Source organism: Amphiprion ocellaris, chromosome 4, assembly GCF_022539595.1.
Source record: "Amphiprion ocellaris isolate individual 3 ecotype Okinawa chromosome 4, ASM2253959v1, whole genome shotgun sequence".
Classification (NCBI taxonomy): domain Eukaryota; kingdom Metazoa; phylum Chordata; class Actinopteri; family Pomacentridae; genus Amphiprion; species Amphiprion ocellaris.
The window spans coordinates 21,994,741-22,012,630 of record NC_072769.1 but is presented as its reverse complement, the minus strand read 5'-3'; the positions used below and the strand labels follow the sequence as shown (position 1 = coordinate 22,012,630).

At 39.7% G+C, this 17,890-nt stretch overlaps 1 protein-coding gene across 15 annotated transcripts in view; it reads left to right on the top strand.

Annotated features, from left to right (window-relative positions):
- Positions 1-17,890, top strand: part of gab1 (GRB2-associated binding protein 1) — a 66,516-nt gene that overhangs the window by 30,376 nt on the left and 18,250 nt on the right. For 8 of the 15 annotated variants that reach the window (XM_035956686.2, XM_023289033.3, XM_055009855.1 and 5 more), the window contains exons 1-3: positions 17-229; positions 15,460-15,588; positions 16,742-16,907. In XM_035956686.2, the coding sequence (XP_035812579.2) occupies positions 32-229; positions 15,460-15,588; positions 16,742-16,907 (493 nt within the window). In that variant the 5' untranslated portion in view covers positions 17-31. Of the gene's footprint in view, positions 1-16; positions 230-9,073; positions 9,295-15,459; positions 15,589-16,741; positions 16,908-17,890 lie in introns of those variants that run through there. The other 7 variants (XM_055009854.1, XM_023289032.3, XM_023289030.3 and 4 more) reach the window with 2 other exon arrangements.

Sequence of the window (17,890 nt, the reverse complement as noted above, 5' to 3'; positions counted from 1 at the left end):
CACCCCATCTGATTTAGCAGTGGCAGTTAAGATGGTCTGGGACAACCTGATTACACAGACCAGGAAGTCAGAGGAGGGAGGGGTTTCAAACTGCAGACACCTCCAGACCACACTGCAGCACATGATAAAGTCAGAAGACGCAAACAACAACAAAACACACTTTTCTACTCCCCATCAACAACGGCTACTACAAAATGAAAACCGCTACTATGGATGTGCAGATTGTGAGGTAGGCACGCTGTTTTCCACTCGGGTTATAAAAAAATAAATGGTTGTAATGTTAAACAGCTCCTTTTTTTTGTCATCTGGAGCTTTATGGTGCATTCTCCGGGCTTGCTGATGAAGGGTGGTGTTTACCTTCATAGATCGTACTGCTGGATCAAATCAAAGCTTTTATTAGAGGCATAAAAAAATCTCACAACAATAACCTTAGTCTGAGTGTTTTCATTTTTAATTCATGCCAAGTGTGTGAATGAATAACTGAAATGCTTTACTTAGAGATTATTATTGGTATCACTGGGATTTAACGAGTCCTGAAACAGACAGCAGGTGTTGCTATCAAATAGCTTTAAATGATAAAACAGTTCTGAAAATAGTTCCATATGTTCTTTGTTGGCCTCCTTTGTGCTCATGATGGTCATTCAATCTACAACAGCAGAAAAGGTTTTAAAATCTGGCAGTGATGCAGCTCTGACGGCAAACGGTCTTCTTAGTTTCATTAAAGACTTTTTTTTGACTCCTCACTTTTTCAGTTAAGAAACATTGTTACAGTGTCTCTGACTTAAACAAAGCAGTTATTTTAACAGATTGATGAAGTCTGGTCAGCTTTATCAGGTCAAAGCTGGAGTATTTAGAGGTATCATCGTTATATTCTTATGTCCTCTTCAATAATCTCTGACTCGAGGCTTCCTTTAATCCACTACATACTAGACCCCAGGTCACCCAGACTTCATCCTATACGGACCCAGACCTATAATCAGTAAATTATGAGGGGATTTTAAATTTGACAGGATGCTTCTATTTTAACCGGCGCAGCTTTTCTAGTGTTTATGGCGTTTAGCAGATCAGACGACTGAACTATGAAGCCAGTTTGACATCGTCAGACTTTCTTTGTGTGAGTCGACAAAAACTAAAACCCCAGTCAGAGTTAACAGGTGTCAAGGTGGTTTTTCAACTTTTTTTTGTTAACTCGGACTTTCTGCTTCAAACTCGTCCACACAAAAAGGGCATTTAACGCATCATTTGAGTCGTTTTCTGCAGTAAATGAACCGATGGTGTTCAGCTGCTTCAGTCAACAGGTTGTTTTAATGGAGAACAATGAGGAACATAAAAATTTCTGATTGTTAAACACTGCGACAGGAATGCTGGTAGAAAACTGTTACACGTGCATTAATGTATTTTATCGATCAACACAGCTGAATATGGATAACAGACAACTGCACAGTAAAACTATCAGATTTCATATATTCAAACATGATACTGTATTGAAGTGCATGTAGGTCTGACACTGTCTCATAATGAAGGAAATCACTTTAACTTGCGGCCAAAAACAAAGTGGAACTAAAGTTACTGACTGAATATTCTCTGCAGTAAATACTAATAAACTGATCAGCTTTGTGTTCTATCAGCTGCAGTAGCAGCAGTTTAAAAAAACCAAACATAAAAACATATTTATGGGATTTCTGCATCACCAACTAACTACATGAGGGGTTTCCATGGCTTTGAGTTTTAGTTGAATACCTCTGTACTATGCTATATATGTACTATACCCCTGTACTGTACTATATATGCATTATACCCCTGTACTATACTATATATGTACAATACCCCTGTACTATATATGTACAACACACCTGTACTATACTATTTATGTACAGTACACTACAGATGTCCGTCCGTGTTCCACCAGGACAGTTATTTCTGTTGCACAGCACGCTCACTTCCACTTTTGATGCTGTAACACCAAGCACGGAATCCAGTTGCTCGATTAATCGTCAGAATAGTCGATTACTAAACTCATCAATAGCTGCAGCCCTAAATTTTAGCATTGCTGTCGAAGACGTAACCTTTCTGCTTAGTACAGGAATTGTTTTTTTAAAGCACAGAAATACTTTATAGAAGGTTTTCTCCTTTTTGAGTGGTAATCAAAGCTGTGTGGGCCTTCTTTACACTCTCGCCACAGGTAAACGTGAAACATCTTGAATTGTCAATATGTGCACAAACAGTTCTTTACTTTGTTCAGTAGGACCAGGAAATTGCGCTTCCTACATGTTCTGGCAGCTGTAGTTCAATTCAGGTCGAGTGTGCGTTGGATTTATCTTACAAGACCTCCATTGTGTACGACTGTGATCTCACGAGAACAATCACCAGTGTGTACCTTGAGGAAATAGACTAGAGGTAGCATGGCTGGCTATTAACCATTATGCAGTGATGCTGGACCACAGGCATGCACATCTTTCATGGAAGTCCCCTCTTCTTCCAGCAGGCAGAGAGCTGATGACGTTGACTGAACAGTAAGCCAAAGGCCATGCACTCTTACTTGTACGTTAACTGCCCTCTCTGGCGCTTGAGGATGTAAAAATAGCTGTTTAGCAAGAATCCCAGTCATGTCTCGCTAACAAAGACCAATTTATACAAGTTGCAGCACTAAGCATAGAGAAGCTTTTGTCCCTCCCCTCCTTCTCCCTCTGCAGACCTCGTCACCAAGGCTATGAGTGCCAAAATCTGTGACTCCTCTCTTAGAACGGCCTTTGTTCGGAAGAGCCTTAAGGACCTGATAGTGGGCTAAGGGAAGCACTGTGGTCTCCAAAATTGCGTATTTGTTTACTGCATTTGAGTCAGATCGCAGCGTCATGGTAATATTTAGTAGGGTTCTGTGGCATTTTTGCGTCAGCATGTGTAATTTTTTAACATTCAGGTATGTCACATGCACTCTTTAAACAACTCTTTATCTGGCAAAGTCATACAAAATCCACAGTGCATATTTTGAAAGCACAAATTAACAACAGAAAGGGAACATTTTGTATTCTTTTGGTGTTACTGTAGGGTACACTTTAGCTGACTCATCCCATACTAATCGTGAGACATTTCCAAATCCTTTTTCCATATTGACAGTAGAAGAACTGCTTGCTAAGATATATGAGAAACGTAAACGTTTACACCAGAAGTCTATTTAATATCATGGACTAAAGCTGTTGCAAGAAACCCAGTTAGATTAAAATGTACTCTAATATTGAATGAATTTCAAGTACATTTCTCCACACAAACACTGAGTAAGATTACAGCACCTGATGTATTTAAAAAAAAAAAAAAACATTTCTCACCTCCCTCCAGTTATCCTTTTTCCCTTCAATGAGACTGCTCTGAAGAGTGCACAGATCAATACTGACACACTGGTTGTTGCTGTATGTTTAATTTCCTGCTTGCAAAATACACTATTGTTCAAAAGTTTGGGGTCAGCCAGGCAACTTCATGTTTTCCATGAAAACTCACACTTCTATTCATAATTGCACAAGGGTTTTCTAATCATCAATCAGCCTTTCAGCACCATTAGCTAACACAATGTAGCATTAGAACACAGGAGTGATGGTTGCTGGAAATGTTCCTCTGTACCCCTATATAGATATTCCATTAAAAATCAATCATTTCCAGCTAGAATAGTCATTTACCACATTAACAATGTCTAGACTGGATTTCAGATTGATTTAATGTTATCTTCATTGGAAAAAAACACTGCTTTTCTTTGAAAAATAAGGACATTTCTAAGTGACCCTAAAGTTTTGAACAGTAGTGTATGTACTGTGTGAATGTAAAACTAATACAAGAGAGGATATTTTTTATGTCATGTAAAATGACCATAAAGGGTGTGTTTTCTGTGTGGCCATAAAATGGAGTTTGGTGTAACTATTTCTCTTTGCCCCTGTCATCACTCAAATCCCAAATCTTGACCTTTTCTCTCGACTTTGCCCCATGCTCATCTTGCGCCCCTTCTCTTCTTTGCTCCGTCCTTTGCACTGTGTTTTTCTGAGGAACAAACAGAGAAGCTGTCCTAGTCGGGATGAGTCAGTGCAGCTGGGGTGCAGGTCATTTACCCACAGCCCACTCAGAAGGGACAGATGGCTCAGACACTCACATGCTGTTATGTGCTAACTATGCATCCAGAGCTAAGCTAATGCTAATGTTTGTAGTTTAAGCTCAGCTAATCACAAGTCCATGTAAAGGTGAATAATGCACAAACGGTGCAAAATAAGTTAAATCAGTGAGATCAACATCCACCCAGAGAGTGGGATGCTTGGCTTCTGTAATTTTTAGGTGTGTATACTGTGTATACACTTGGCTCATTTAAAAAAAAAAGTTTAAAATAAGAAATAGGACAGAAAATGATCTGTTCTATTCTCACACAACAGATCACAGCTGTCCTCACTGTACACCAATCTTCAGTGGTTTACAAGTGTCATTGCTGGGAATGAACAATAATAATAATACTTGACGGTTGTTTAAACATTTTGTTTGCTGTGACTGTAAGTACTTACGGCTTTTTAGATAAATAACCAAAAAAATAAAGCACGTACTAACACTGATAGTTAACTGTGACTTACACAGAGTCACTCTACTTATGGTTATGTGATCATGAGATAGTGATTCTTCATCAACTCAGCTTGCTTTTATTTCAGGAACAAGATGAGTATTATTGATACTGGGATGTATCGGGGATATTGAATAAAATTCTGATATTACTAGCACATGTAGACTATTTTCAGCTGTATTTGTCTTGTTTTTTTTTGTTTATTTAATTGGCTGTGTCCTCTCTGGTGTGATTTTGACAGTGTGATGAAAGTCAAAGTTTCAGCTTTGTTTCGTGATGTTGGAGGTTAAAGGATAATTTGAGTTTATTTCGACAGTGAACTTGGTCCGCACAAACCTCTCTCCGGTCAGTAGAGTGGTATTCATGTAAGACCATTCCTTGCAACAAAACACAAATAATGACATCACCATTGACAAATAAATTCTAATGCTAATTTGTTCATCAATTTTTTGTCGACAATGTGAGTTATTTGTTGCACCACTAATGCAGATGTCTTGACTGTGTGTATATGCATCACATATACAGAACTTTGGTAATCTTTGAATTTCGAGGTAACTGTTCTCATGTAACAAAGCTGAAACACTAAAGCTTTTCTGTTTCACAGTGAGACTGATCTGAGAGTGTGACCCTCAACACAGAGTGCTGGTGATCTATTCCGCGTTCTTATTACCACCCCACAGTTATCTTGGGTCCATTGAATTTAATGTGCAAAGGAGGAACAGGTTGTGCCTCCATTAACACTGGTTGGCACACATGAAGCAGTTGAAACAGGAATCACTTTGATGTCACGTTTCACATATTGTCCAACAGAAGTGTTGTAAAGACAGCACACCTGTCCGTGTCCTGGAGAAACAGTCTTTTGTGATGTCCCAAATTTGGCAGAAATACAAAAATATGTCTCAGAAGTATGGCCTGTCTCATTATCATTAGAGACATGGAGGATGAGTTTAAGTATGCAGTTTAACAGCCTGTGATGACAATACGTTCGCATTTGCAACAAGAAAAACACTCAGAGAGCGCGCTCCCCGTGATCCTCATTCGGGTCGCAGGGAGTGCTGGAGCCTATCCCAGCTGACTTGGGGTGAAGGCAGGGAACACCCTGGAGATGTCACCAGTCTGTCACAGGGCTACATATGGAGACAAACAATCACACTCACACCTACAGGCAATTTAGTGTTACCACTTAACCTCAGCATATTTTTGGACTGTGGGAGGAAGCCGGAGTACCCGGAGAAAACCCACGCATGCACAGGGAGAACATGCAAACTCCATGCAGAAAGATCCCGGGAAAGCTGGGACGCGAACCGGGAATCTTCTAGCTGCAATGCGAAAGTGCTAACCACTACAGCCCGTCCAAAATGCAGCATTTGTTTATTAGTTATTGATGATCAGAGATCATGGCAACCTCCAATGTGCCACTATCTCTCAATGATGCAGAAATCTTTAACAAATCCATGGATCCAGACTATAAGCTGCATCACTGCCAAAATCTAATCACTTGGTCCTTGTGTCATTTCTGACCTTCCCTGAAAATTTCATCCAAATCAGTTTGTTTGTTTTTGAGTGATGTTGCTCACATAACTCCGCCGCGTTCCTTGGCAGAGTAATTGGTACACTTAAAGCGCTTTTAGGAAGCATTATGCTATGTAAACCATGAAGGCCAATTAGCCCTTGAAGCACAGTAAAAGTGGAGTTGGTGGAGCTTGAGTGTCACATTGCCAGGATGGTTCCCTTGCAACTAGTTTCACATATTCAGACTAATAAATTAGATCATTAACTGATTTGGCCACACAGTCACTTCATTTTAAGCAGCTGCTGGCTCAAAAACAGAGTTCAATAGCAGTGTCTATTTATTTAAATTATACTGCATTTGGGAGTCTTGACATGTCTTGAGTCAACACACTCTTGCATCATATTGTCTTCGTTAATTCTTTATTGTACTTACTGTGGACTTTGGCATGGTAACTAGCAGTACTGTCCCCAAGTCACACATGGGAGCATTAGAGCTTATTTCATGCTCTCTGGCTGGTAAAGGATTATGATGTTGAAAGGTTGCACGAGCCTAAACTAAGGAGCTGTAATAAGGGGCTAATGTCTCTAGTGATGCCAGTCAATGTCTAACAGGAGTAGTTTGTCACATACTGCTTCACAACACTTCTTTTCTTTCTTGGCTGAGAGCCAGAGAAGACTGATACAACAGCAACTGACAAAACTGACTGTTTTCTTGGGGGTTGGTTGAAGGACTATTTCATGGCTGGCTACTGGCTTAAACTTCATATTTGTGGCAGAAACCAGGGTTTTCCCTAGGTTTCTGGAGGGCTTAGGTGCTGTGATGGCATTTGCAAAAGAGAAACTGTAATAAAACTCCTTGGCTACTTACCAGAAATTCAGTTTGGTCGAATGCCTGCAGGCAGTTCTCTTTCTCACTGGATTAAGCTACTGTCTGACAGTTAACATTTCCTTAAAGTTGTTATTGAAAACATTTGCCAACCTTGTAACAATAAGGCTACAGCGAACGTATAATGTAAGACAATCTTTAAAGTGCTGTAGTTACACTCTCCACTCAGAATATCTCATGAATTGAGAGAACTCTGAGCATATTTTTTTTTTTCATTCACTCAACTTCAGTGCTGTACTAAAATCTTTTAATGATAGAAAAATCCCTCCAGATTCAGTAGTGGCATCACTTTGCTCATTAAACTTTTATCAAGACAGAGAGTAAGCACATTTACCAAGAAGTCAAACTATACCTCTCAGAGATGTTTTGAAGTTGCTATTCTTTCCTGTCATCCTCTGTTGTAATAAAAGCTTGCGTGGCTGACTTGACCTTAAAAGTCCTTTTTTCCCCATTACCCTGCAGATTGGTAGTGCCATTAGGGACTAGTGTTCCGCACTGGGACTTCTGGCACACTCTTGTATAAGGAGTCTGGGCCTACTGGATTGTTATCAGTAATATTATAAGTTTTTGTTTTCAATTTTCTATTAAGGGAGCTTGAATTATCTAAATCATCTGGTTAAAGTTATAACATAAAATGAAGCCAGCTAATATGAGACGTCATCCAATTAAACGAGTAGAATTCCACTACAACTGGACAACTGACTAAAGCAAGCAGGAGCAGAATTTGAAGCCCAAATACTAGAAACTTGAGCAAAAGCAAGTACATGTAACAAAGATCACTGTCCCCAAGTGGTTGGACTTGACAAATACACTGCATGTCCAAAAAAAAAGTCACCAGTTGGATTTAACTAAGTAAATAGATAAGAGCCTTCCATTGGATAATTACTGCAGTGATGAATACGTTTCAGCTGCAACAACTTATTTAACCCTAGCTGATGCAGTGAGGAGCTTCTCATTTGTCTGTCTTCTGACAACCATGTCAGAAGACATATCCTGTGGTCGTAGAAAAAATGTCAGTCTGTCTCAGAAGGGTCAAATTAGTGGCCTGCATCAAGAAAAGAAAATAACTAAGGAGACTGCTAAAACTACTGAAATCGGGTTAAGAACCACTCCAAGGATTGGGACTAAGCCGTGTAGCTCTAAGAAAACCACTGATCAGTGAGACTAATCAGAAAAAAAGGCTTCAACTTGCTACAGAGCACAAAGATTGGACTCTGTAGCAATGAAAGAAGGTCATGTGGTCTGACGAGTCCAGATTTACACTGTTCCAAAGTGATGGGCAAAATCTTGGTAGAAAATTAATGCAACTCTGAACAGAAATAAATGCTGTGACATTGCAGATGCTTATGGAAACAATGCCACAGTGGGTGTGTGCCATACTCAAAGCTAAAGGCAGTCCAACAAAGTATTAGAGTGTGCGACTTTTTTTTTGGATGAGCAGTCTATTTAGCACATATTGAATATCATACTATCCAATACAACGTCTCTTACTACAAAACTAAAATTACCACGAGTTCAATCAACACCCCTCCAGCAGTATCCAAACAAATTTCCCACAATAAAGTTCTTGTTTACTGCAGGGATTTTCTGTTGGATTGCATTAGATTGTGCACTGTTTCGTAATATTGTGTTTCCCTCCTGTAGAGGTTGGTGCTGATCTCTCTTCTCTGTCTTTCCCTCTTGCTGTTTTTCTCTCTTGGGGCATCGTACTCTCCCTTCTGCATATCTTCTCCCTCTTTACCTACTTCTGCCCCCACTGTTGCCTTTGTCATGCTCCAGTGATGTTGGGTCAGGAGGCTTCTGACGGCAGCGTGACTCCACTCACTTGGCATCTCCTCTCTGGCATCAGCATCTCTTTTTTCCCCTCCCACCCTCCCCTTCCTCTGTCATCATCTTAGTGAGCCCCTCAATGCCCTCTCTGTCTGCCCCCATAGGCTGTAGGACCTGGGTGGGCAAATCGAGGGTGCCTTCCTGTGTCTCATCCTATCAGAAGACATGCTTAGAGAGGAGGGGGTGGTGGATAAAGAGGGGTTGGCAGCCCTCCCCATCCCAGTCCAGTATCGTCCCATGCCGTCCCATTCCCAGCCCTGGGGCTGCAAACACTGGGCTCGTACAAACTGAAGTGGAGTCTGTGGTTGTTGAGTGAACTGAGTCTGTATTAAGGAGCGCTGGAATAGACATGTATGTATCCTGCAGTCACTGATCACTGCGATATGCTGTTGATTCAACACAACACTGACTACAATGGAATTTGCAAAAAACACAACAGGACTACAAAAATCATCATATTCTTCATGAAAATTGACAAAAGGTATGTAATGATGAGCAATGACTTAGAGTTTGGCCAAAATGCTCTGGTCATACTCCTTTGCATTGTGTTGTGGTATGGGGTTCAAAGCATGTGATTTGGGTTCTGACATGTTGTCTCTTCATGTTTACTTGCTTTTAAAGCAACTATGTGGAGAATTTTTATGTGATTCTAACAAATGTCATATTTGGTTTGGAAACGTTTTTAGTCGTAGACCTAGACAGTTCTGGTGAAAATTGATGCAGTTGATTCTCTCAGCCCAGTTGTTAGAGAGTTGTGTGACAATCAGTGTTGGTTTGTCTGTCTGTTCGCACCATTACTCAAAAACGGCATAACAGATTTGGATGAGATTTTCAGGGAAGGTCAGAAATGACAAAAGGACCAAGTGATTAGATTTTGGCAGTGATGCAGCTTATAGTCTGGATCCACAGATTTGTTAAAGATTTCTGTATCATTGTGAGATAGCAGCAAGTGAACGCTACATCAGCTGCCTGCTGATGATCACATTATTGCGATCCTTCTACAAATCCACCACTGCGGACTTATCGGGACTTATCCATCGGAAATGGTACAAGGAACAATTGATTAAATTGTGGGGGTTTTCCGAGTCCCATCAATTCCAGCCGGCCGCTACATAGTTAGGTCATGCGATTTGGTATTCGTACATAATGTACACATGCAGAACACACGCCTGTGCTCAACGCAACGTCATTTTGTTTGTGGGTACATCTATATTAAATGGTCACATTCTATGTTGCCATGATATCTGATCACCAATAACTAATGAACAAATGCTGCATTTCTAAACAATATGCTGCATATCTGACAGTGTCATATGGGGGAATGAACAACCTTGGTGGAGTACTGTGCCCTTTGAGTGCTTTTCTTGTTTTTAATAATTTTGGGATCTTATTTAGCTATGTAAACAAATAACTTCGATTACTTAATGTAGGTAAGAGACATCTTGGTATTTTCTGCTTTAGAAACCTAGTTTCAGAGAGCATGTTCATATCATGTGCAAGAGTACTTGACAAATTCTTCAGATTGAAAGTATTGCTGCAGGAATTTAGATAGAGGAAAGTTGAAGTGAATCATTATATCCATTTTTAGTTAATAAGAAATTTTAGTACAAGTGAAAGACATGCTAAAAGAAATGAGTCTATATATATATGTCAGTTTTCTTGACTGTGGTGTGAACTCAGTCATACATTGTGAAAAAACCTGCATTGTGTCTGTTCTCCCACAGCACTGTCGGTCAGAATGCATTCATAGAAATAAAAAAAAATCTCTAATATACTTAATTTTCCTGCATTGGTTAAAAATGTGGCAGGACATAGAGGAAAAAATCTGATTACTGACCACAACTGAGTTTTAACTGCGATATTGTAGTGCATGCAAATGTGTTCTCCAATGTCTCGCCATGATCTGATTTCTACAGCTTTTATGGTGTCTTTTGTGCATATAAATACAGTTAATGTATGTATCCATGGCAATGAAACACACCACTTCTGCCAAGTAAGAGTGGCTCTCTGTGCATTTAGCTGTGTGAGGGCCACCAGGGAGAAAAAGAACTGTTGTGCTGCTTCTTACCTTTCATGTTTGTTTGTAACTGCATGCCTGGTGCTGAATGGGTGCTGCAAATCACTGGTAAAAGACAGCACAATAATTGTGCATGAGAAGAAGTGTGTGAAAGCCCACAGATGGAGGAGAGATGCTCCAGTTACCATACAGCTTGTCATCCCGGAACCACTGCAGCCTCTAACCATGCTAATGTGGCAGTGCAAAAACACTGGGTGGAGGTTCTCTCTCCACTGCTTTTAACTGTGATTGTCATTCAACACAGCAGTACATGTAGGTTTCAAATTCAAATTTGACCTTGAAGCTTATTTGTCTTTTACAATGGTTACATTTACATGTTTATGTACGCTTTTTGTTTGTAGTGCTGTCTCTGATGCATGCTTCCTATTGGAAAATGAGTGAGTACTTGACTACACTGTTGTGATTGACTGGACTGAGTGTGTCTGTCATAGACTTTTTTTCCTGTAAAACCACAGTTGGGCAATTTAGCCAAAAAATATCACATGACACATCGAATCTCAATCCATAATCTAAATCACGTCTCCTCACAGAAACACAGATCGACATATTTGTTGTGCGTATGGCTGCCTGGATACAAAGCTTGTCACTTCAACTCAAAGCTGAATTCCGAAAAAGCAAATGTTTTCACTCTGATTTTATTTAAGTTTGGACTAGAAGCATGTGAGAAGTGTTTTTTATCTCCACTTCTTGCATTCTCACCCTATAAAGCTCTCTTAGTAACCAATAATGAACACTACACAACTCCTATCACAGAGCACAGTCACCAAAGGGGACATTAACACGACTCCAGATAGTCGTTTGGTGCACTGATTAGTATTATTTGCTTCTGAAATTAAAACACACAAAAAGGAAACATTAGAATTGCCTCCTCTTAAGTTGCAGCATACACTACCGTTCAAAAGTTTAGGGGCACTTAGAAATGTCCTTATTTTTGAAAGAAAATCGTTTTTTTTTTCAATGAAGATAACATTAAACTGACATGACACCAGAGACGGCGCTTTCATTTTTACCTTTCACAGCTGGCATAAACAGTATCTACCTACATTCACAGTCGGCACAATGCCTTATAAAAATTCACAACAGCTCGTCTCTTAGGGTTATGGTCTGCTCAGCCCTATTACTTGTCCACCATGCTGTATTCTCTTTAAAAAAAAACAAAAAACAAGCTATACTTCAAAGTTACAGTGTGCCTCCAATGAGCGTCTTCATTACTGTGTCACAGTCCATCACACCTTTGCTTAGTTTTGGTGGAGTAGGAAAGTTTGGACAGCATGCTATTTTTTTAGTGATACAGTCTGGACCATTCCTCTCAAAAGCAGATCATTAGATTGCCCAGACTTAGTTACAGCCTCTTTTGATGATTTTTTTGTCATCTTAAGGTGTCCATGACATCACGTGCTGTTTTTTTTTTTTTTTTATATTCAGTAAAATTTTTAATTGAAAAGAAATTGCAGATGATTGCCACCCATGTGATGTTTTTGTTTATGAATACAGCATATATGAGCGGGTCTGCACTTTGATATTAACCCTTTAACACTGATGGTTGTGAATTCACATTATACCGCTTGCGTTCAGACTGCAGCCGAGACAGTGTATGCATTCCCCCAGTGCCAGTTTGTTCATATTCAATACGTACCTTGGAGCCTTTTGCTGTCACTGGTTTGTCTTAGGACCGATCGGAGTGGGACCTACATTATTATATACCGGTATCTGTTATTATATATCTGTTCTATGTGCTATAGACAAATTAAGAATCTCCACTTAGTTTAGCATCAGCTTGAAAGCAAAAACACAAATAATAAATTCTTTATATAATTGTAAATAAATTCAGGCATCACAGGGCTAAAGTGGCAAAATCTAATGAAGATTAACCGTGATATTACGTTTATTTGATTCAGCAGCTGTAAAAGTTTGTATTTAATAGTTACTCTCTGCTCTCTATAACTACTTATGTGACAATTGACATACGTTTGTCTGTCTGTCTGTTAGCAGCATTACTCAAAAACAGACTAATGGATTTGGATTAAATTTTCAGGGAAGGTCAGAAATTACACAAGTGATTAGATTTTGGCAGTGGTGCAGCTTATAGTCTGGATCCACAGATTTGTTAAAGATTTCTGTATCATTGTGAGATAGCGGCACAGCGTCACTGTAACTATGACAACTAAACACTACGTCAGCTGCCTGCTGATGATCACATGATTGCGATCCTACTACAAATCCACCTCTGTGGACTTATCGTGATTTAACCGTTGGAAATGATACATGGAAGAATTGATTCAATTGTGGGGGTGTTTCTGAGTCCCATCAATTCCCGCTGCCCGCTACGTATTTAGGTCACCCGATTCGGTATTCGAACATAACATACACATGCATAACACACTTCTCTACTCAGCGCAAGGTCCTTTTGTTTTTGGGTACATCTATATCGAATGAAAACATTCTATGGTGCCGTGATTTCTGATCTTCAATAACTAATAAATGCTGCGTTTCTAAAAAAAAAATAATGCTGCATTTCTGACAATGCTATATAGGGGAATGAACAGCCTTGGTGGAGTGCTGCGCTCTGAGTGCTTTTCTAATCTTTTAACTGTAACTGACCTATTGGTTTCTCTTGAATTTTAAAAAGAACTTCAATACAGTAAAGCAAATTTGTAGAGCAGGTCTCACTTGTCTCCCTCTTGAATGCGAATGACTTACCCAGTTGCCAACAGTCTTCACATTCGGCGGGCCTGGCCTCGCTGTAACCCAAGCTCTCGGTCCTTCTGTTCCCCACAGGGTAACTTGACCCAAGATTACTTTGTCATAAGCAGGAGAGAGAGGTTCCCTCTCCACACCCACCATCTTTGTCCAAACAACACAACGCAGACACATCAGTGTTGTTTTTGCACATTCTCTTCAGCTTTGGCAGTTAAATCTGATATTTAAGTGGGCCTGCTGTAAAGAAAGTAGGTTTAATAGGTTTAAGCCTCATTTGGACTCTGTGGGTGTGCTGGAGTTATATAATGCAGGCCTTTTGAAATAGAGTCTGTGAAACGTGCTGCATGTGTGATGTCACTGTAATGTCAATCTTCTTTTGATGTTTCTTGTATGTTTATTAAATGTTTTAGTGTTTCTATCAATGCGATGGCTGGTGCAGTTAAAAATCTAAGAACTTTGCAGGTCTGCTTATTTCCCCATCCTGTTTGTGGAGGGAAGGGTCTGGTGCTCTTCATGGTCTCAGTGTGGGGCTTGGCCCTCTAACAAAGGACACCCTGTGGATGGAAAAACAGCTGAAGAATTAAAAAAAAAAAACCAAAGCCAGAGCATTGTTAATACGGTCAAGATCTTACCCCAAAACAACAACAAGCTTTAGTTTGCATTCCTCCCACTCTGGTGTTATGTTTCCTGATCTGTCTGATCCCAGTGGTAGTTGTTTGTCTACTGGATCTTGTCTATCATTTCAAAACAGCACTTAGAAAGTTTCTGGTATTCAGTTGACCGTCTCATTCTGGTGCTCACGTTCTGTTACACAGTTCAGGTGATGAATCTTCTGCAAAGTTTCCATTCTTGCTCTGCTTTAAGCAGCAAAAGGAGATGAAACATTTCTGGATAAGTCCCCTATCTTTTGCCAAGATCCTCTCTTCCCTCTTAGACAGCTCTTGATAGCATGTTGTGGAGCACTTATTTTGAGCTGTAAAACAGCGCTGTCAGCCCAACTGCCATGACTCAACAAAATCAAGAGTTCATGACCTCTTTGTGTCTGCATTTAAGTGAATTCCTATTGGATGCATTTTCTAAGTAAAACTACAAACAGGAATGAATCTTGCCGAGGCTTTGTGTTTTAAAAGCTTGAAGTTGCCTTTCACTCTTAGCAGCATTTATCTTTTTAAGAATTCATGATTTGACAACTATGCTTGATATGTAAACAAGTTCTCAAGCTGTGTAGTTGGAAGGTGATGATGATGATAAATAAAACTGAATTGTAAGTAGAATTACAGTGGCACAGGGGGATATTCATCATATTTTTTTTTTCAATAATCTATTACTAATTGTGTTCAGTTATACCAGATAGGAATGAATGCACGTCACTGTCTCATTAATGCTCTTAATGCAGTTAAGGATAAGGATTGTATTACTAAACTGTCTTCTAGTGCTTTTATTTACGTCCAGAAAACAAAATAACAGACCTAATCTGCTTCCATTTCTTTTTCCTCTGTCTGCCATGTGGTGCCATTTTCTCACAGACAATAAATTGGATTTGAAAGAAAGGACTTAATTGCCTGTTTCTCTTTATAGATTTGGTTATTCACTCCAGTCAGGGTGCTAGACCAGACTATGTGGCTTTTGTTCTGGTTATCCCAGACACATATTTCTGGTTGCGGGCCTCTTCCCTCTGGCTCTCACCATTCTTTAGTGAGGGCAGTGCAGCTGGTGGAGAATGTACACAGAGACACAAGCTAAGCTAGGACACACTGGCTAAACTGGAAAAATAAAGCATTTGGCCAGGCTGTGGTCATCTGGGAATGGAGCAGTCATTGTGAGAACACACATATAACCTTTGGCCTCATTTCTGTGCTCACCCTGCAGGCATGGAAGAAGCGGTGGTTTGTTCTTCGCAGTGGCCGTCTGACAGGCGACCCAGACGTGTTGGAGTACTACAAGAATGACCATACCAAGAAGCCCATTCGTGTGATTGATCTCAACTTGTGTGAGCAGGTATGGTTCCTTGTTGATACCTGCCTGCAAACTGAAGAACCTAGTTCCCGATTTCTGTTTAAATAATGAATTCTTGAATAAGTTAAATTTTAAGCTGTGTGTCCTACAAATTTAAATGAAATGAATTCTTTAACTCATTATTTCAACTCTTACGCCAATACATGAATTCATAAATGAGTTCATCTCACAGCTTGTCAGTAGTCAGTCATTGTTTTTTCCTTGGCTGATGCCATATTAACCCTTGTGTTGTCTTAGGGTCAAAAATGACCCAGCCACTATGTTTAATAGCAGAGAAAAACCCCTAAATGACCTCTTTTCAACTTGAAATTTGATGACTTTTCCTAAAGTGACCCCAACATTAGAAAAAGTGGAACGTTTTCTACACAGATGGTACCACCACTTCTCTCTCAGCTGAAGCCATGAGTGCAGTTTTTAGTTTTCAGTGACCAGTAGGTCATAGATCAGATTTTTTCGGACATCCAGGAGGTAAAATTGCAAAACAAATACTTGTGCTGCACACACACTTGCATACTGTCCTACATGTACTAATTAAATTTTAATATGTTCTTCATATTTTTGCTTGGCATCTATTATTTTATTCTTATTATTGTTGTAGGTTATACACCTCATGGGTGGGAGCAATGATTCAAACGATGTGAGAAGACTAGTATTTTGTAATTGAATTCCATTGTACAGTATACAGTACTCTGTTGTTTCCCTTCAAAAATGCATTTAAAGCCACTTTCTGCACATTTCTAGTACTTTCTTAGGATATACAAGTACTATCTCTTGCTAAATAAATAATGTTTACACCTTTACAGTACCTTTAGCAGCAATAATAGTGATAATAAACCTCTACTCTAGTAAAGAAAACAGTTATAATGTGTGATGTAATAAAATGAGTGGCGTCCACTGATTAAATACAGTCTTTCTGCCCTCTGTAAAGGGAAAACCCAGACATTTACACAATGTGTAATGCATGACAGGTTGGTTCTTCATGTAAAATAGATTTTGGGTTGACAATTCCATGAAGCTGCTTTATTTTAGAGGCTCAATGAAGGCGGGTCATTTCTGACCCTTAGGACGAGGGGAGTGTTCAGGATGTTAAGACCACACAAGGGTTAAACTAAGCCCTGCTGGTTGCTTCCTTAAGGTGGATGCTGGACTGACATTCAGCAAGAAAGAGTTGGAGCACAGCTTCATATTCGACATCAAGACCATTGATCGTGTCTTCTACCTGGTGGCTGATTCTGAGGACGAGATGAACAAGTGGGTTCGCCACATCTGCGACATATGTGGTTTTAACCCCACTGAAGAAGGTAAGGATTGCCGTTGCATAGTTCACCACACATCAGTGCTGTTGATCATTTGATTTGGACTTCACTATGTCAGGTTTCACACAAAGTGAAAGTTAAAAACACATGTCACAGTTTTCTCTGTCTTATTTGATCAGCAATCTGAAGTCTGTTCTGAATTGCTTCATAGCATATTTTAAAAGTGATGTCCAACTTTGAAATGTTTTTCTCTTTGCTTAGTCTCCTGGTCTGTGATTGCATTTCTAAGAACGCTATAGCTAAATCAAGACCAGCAGAATATTTTGTAGGTTGACAAATGTAATGTTAAAGGAAAAGTTTAGCTGTGTAACTTGACTCTGAAGTTAACAACCACAACACTGGCATACACTGATGCAGAAGGAGGTGATGTCCATCCTCTGATTATCTGAAGTCTGTACACAGATACTATACAGTTATACTATGTTTTGGACAATAGATGAATGGATGGAAACTTGATTTACAGCTGACCATGCTTGTCTTTCTAAAGTGTCAGTGCACAGACACCAGCAGTAAAAACTTGTTTAGTAGCTTTAGTGATAAATGGTAAAGAGAATGTTAGCTTGTTGGCAGAGTACATTTGATTGGTCTCTCTTTTGATGTCACTGTTGTGCCTCTCAAATTCTGCGTCATTCTCTGTGAAGGAGTTTGGCAGACCAGCCGAATGTGCCAGAAAGCCTCTATTCAGCATAGTTCTCAGCCAAGGACTAATGATCCATGTGTTGATCCATGTGTTGTATTGAGGCTCACGTTACCCTTGTTCCCAGCACTGGATAATCAAAGCATTGTGTGCCTGTCTGTCTCACTGCCCTTCTTTCGTTCTTTGCCTCTTATCTGCTTTTCGTTCCCTCTTGTTTGCATACTCTTGTTTCCCTCTCTGTCTCTGTCTTTGAGTCTAGTTGCAACCAAAGCTATTTGCACCTCAGTCTCAGTCTTCTAGAGTTTCTTTTCCTCTTCCTAAGCTACACATG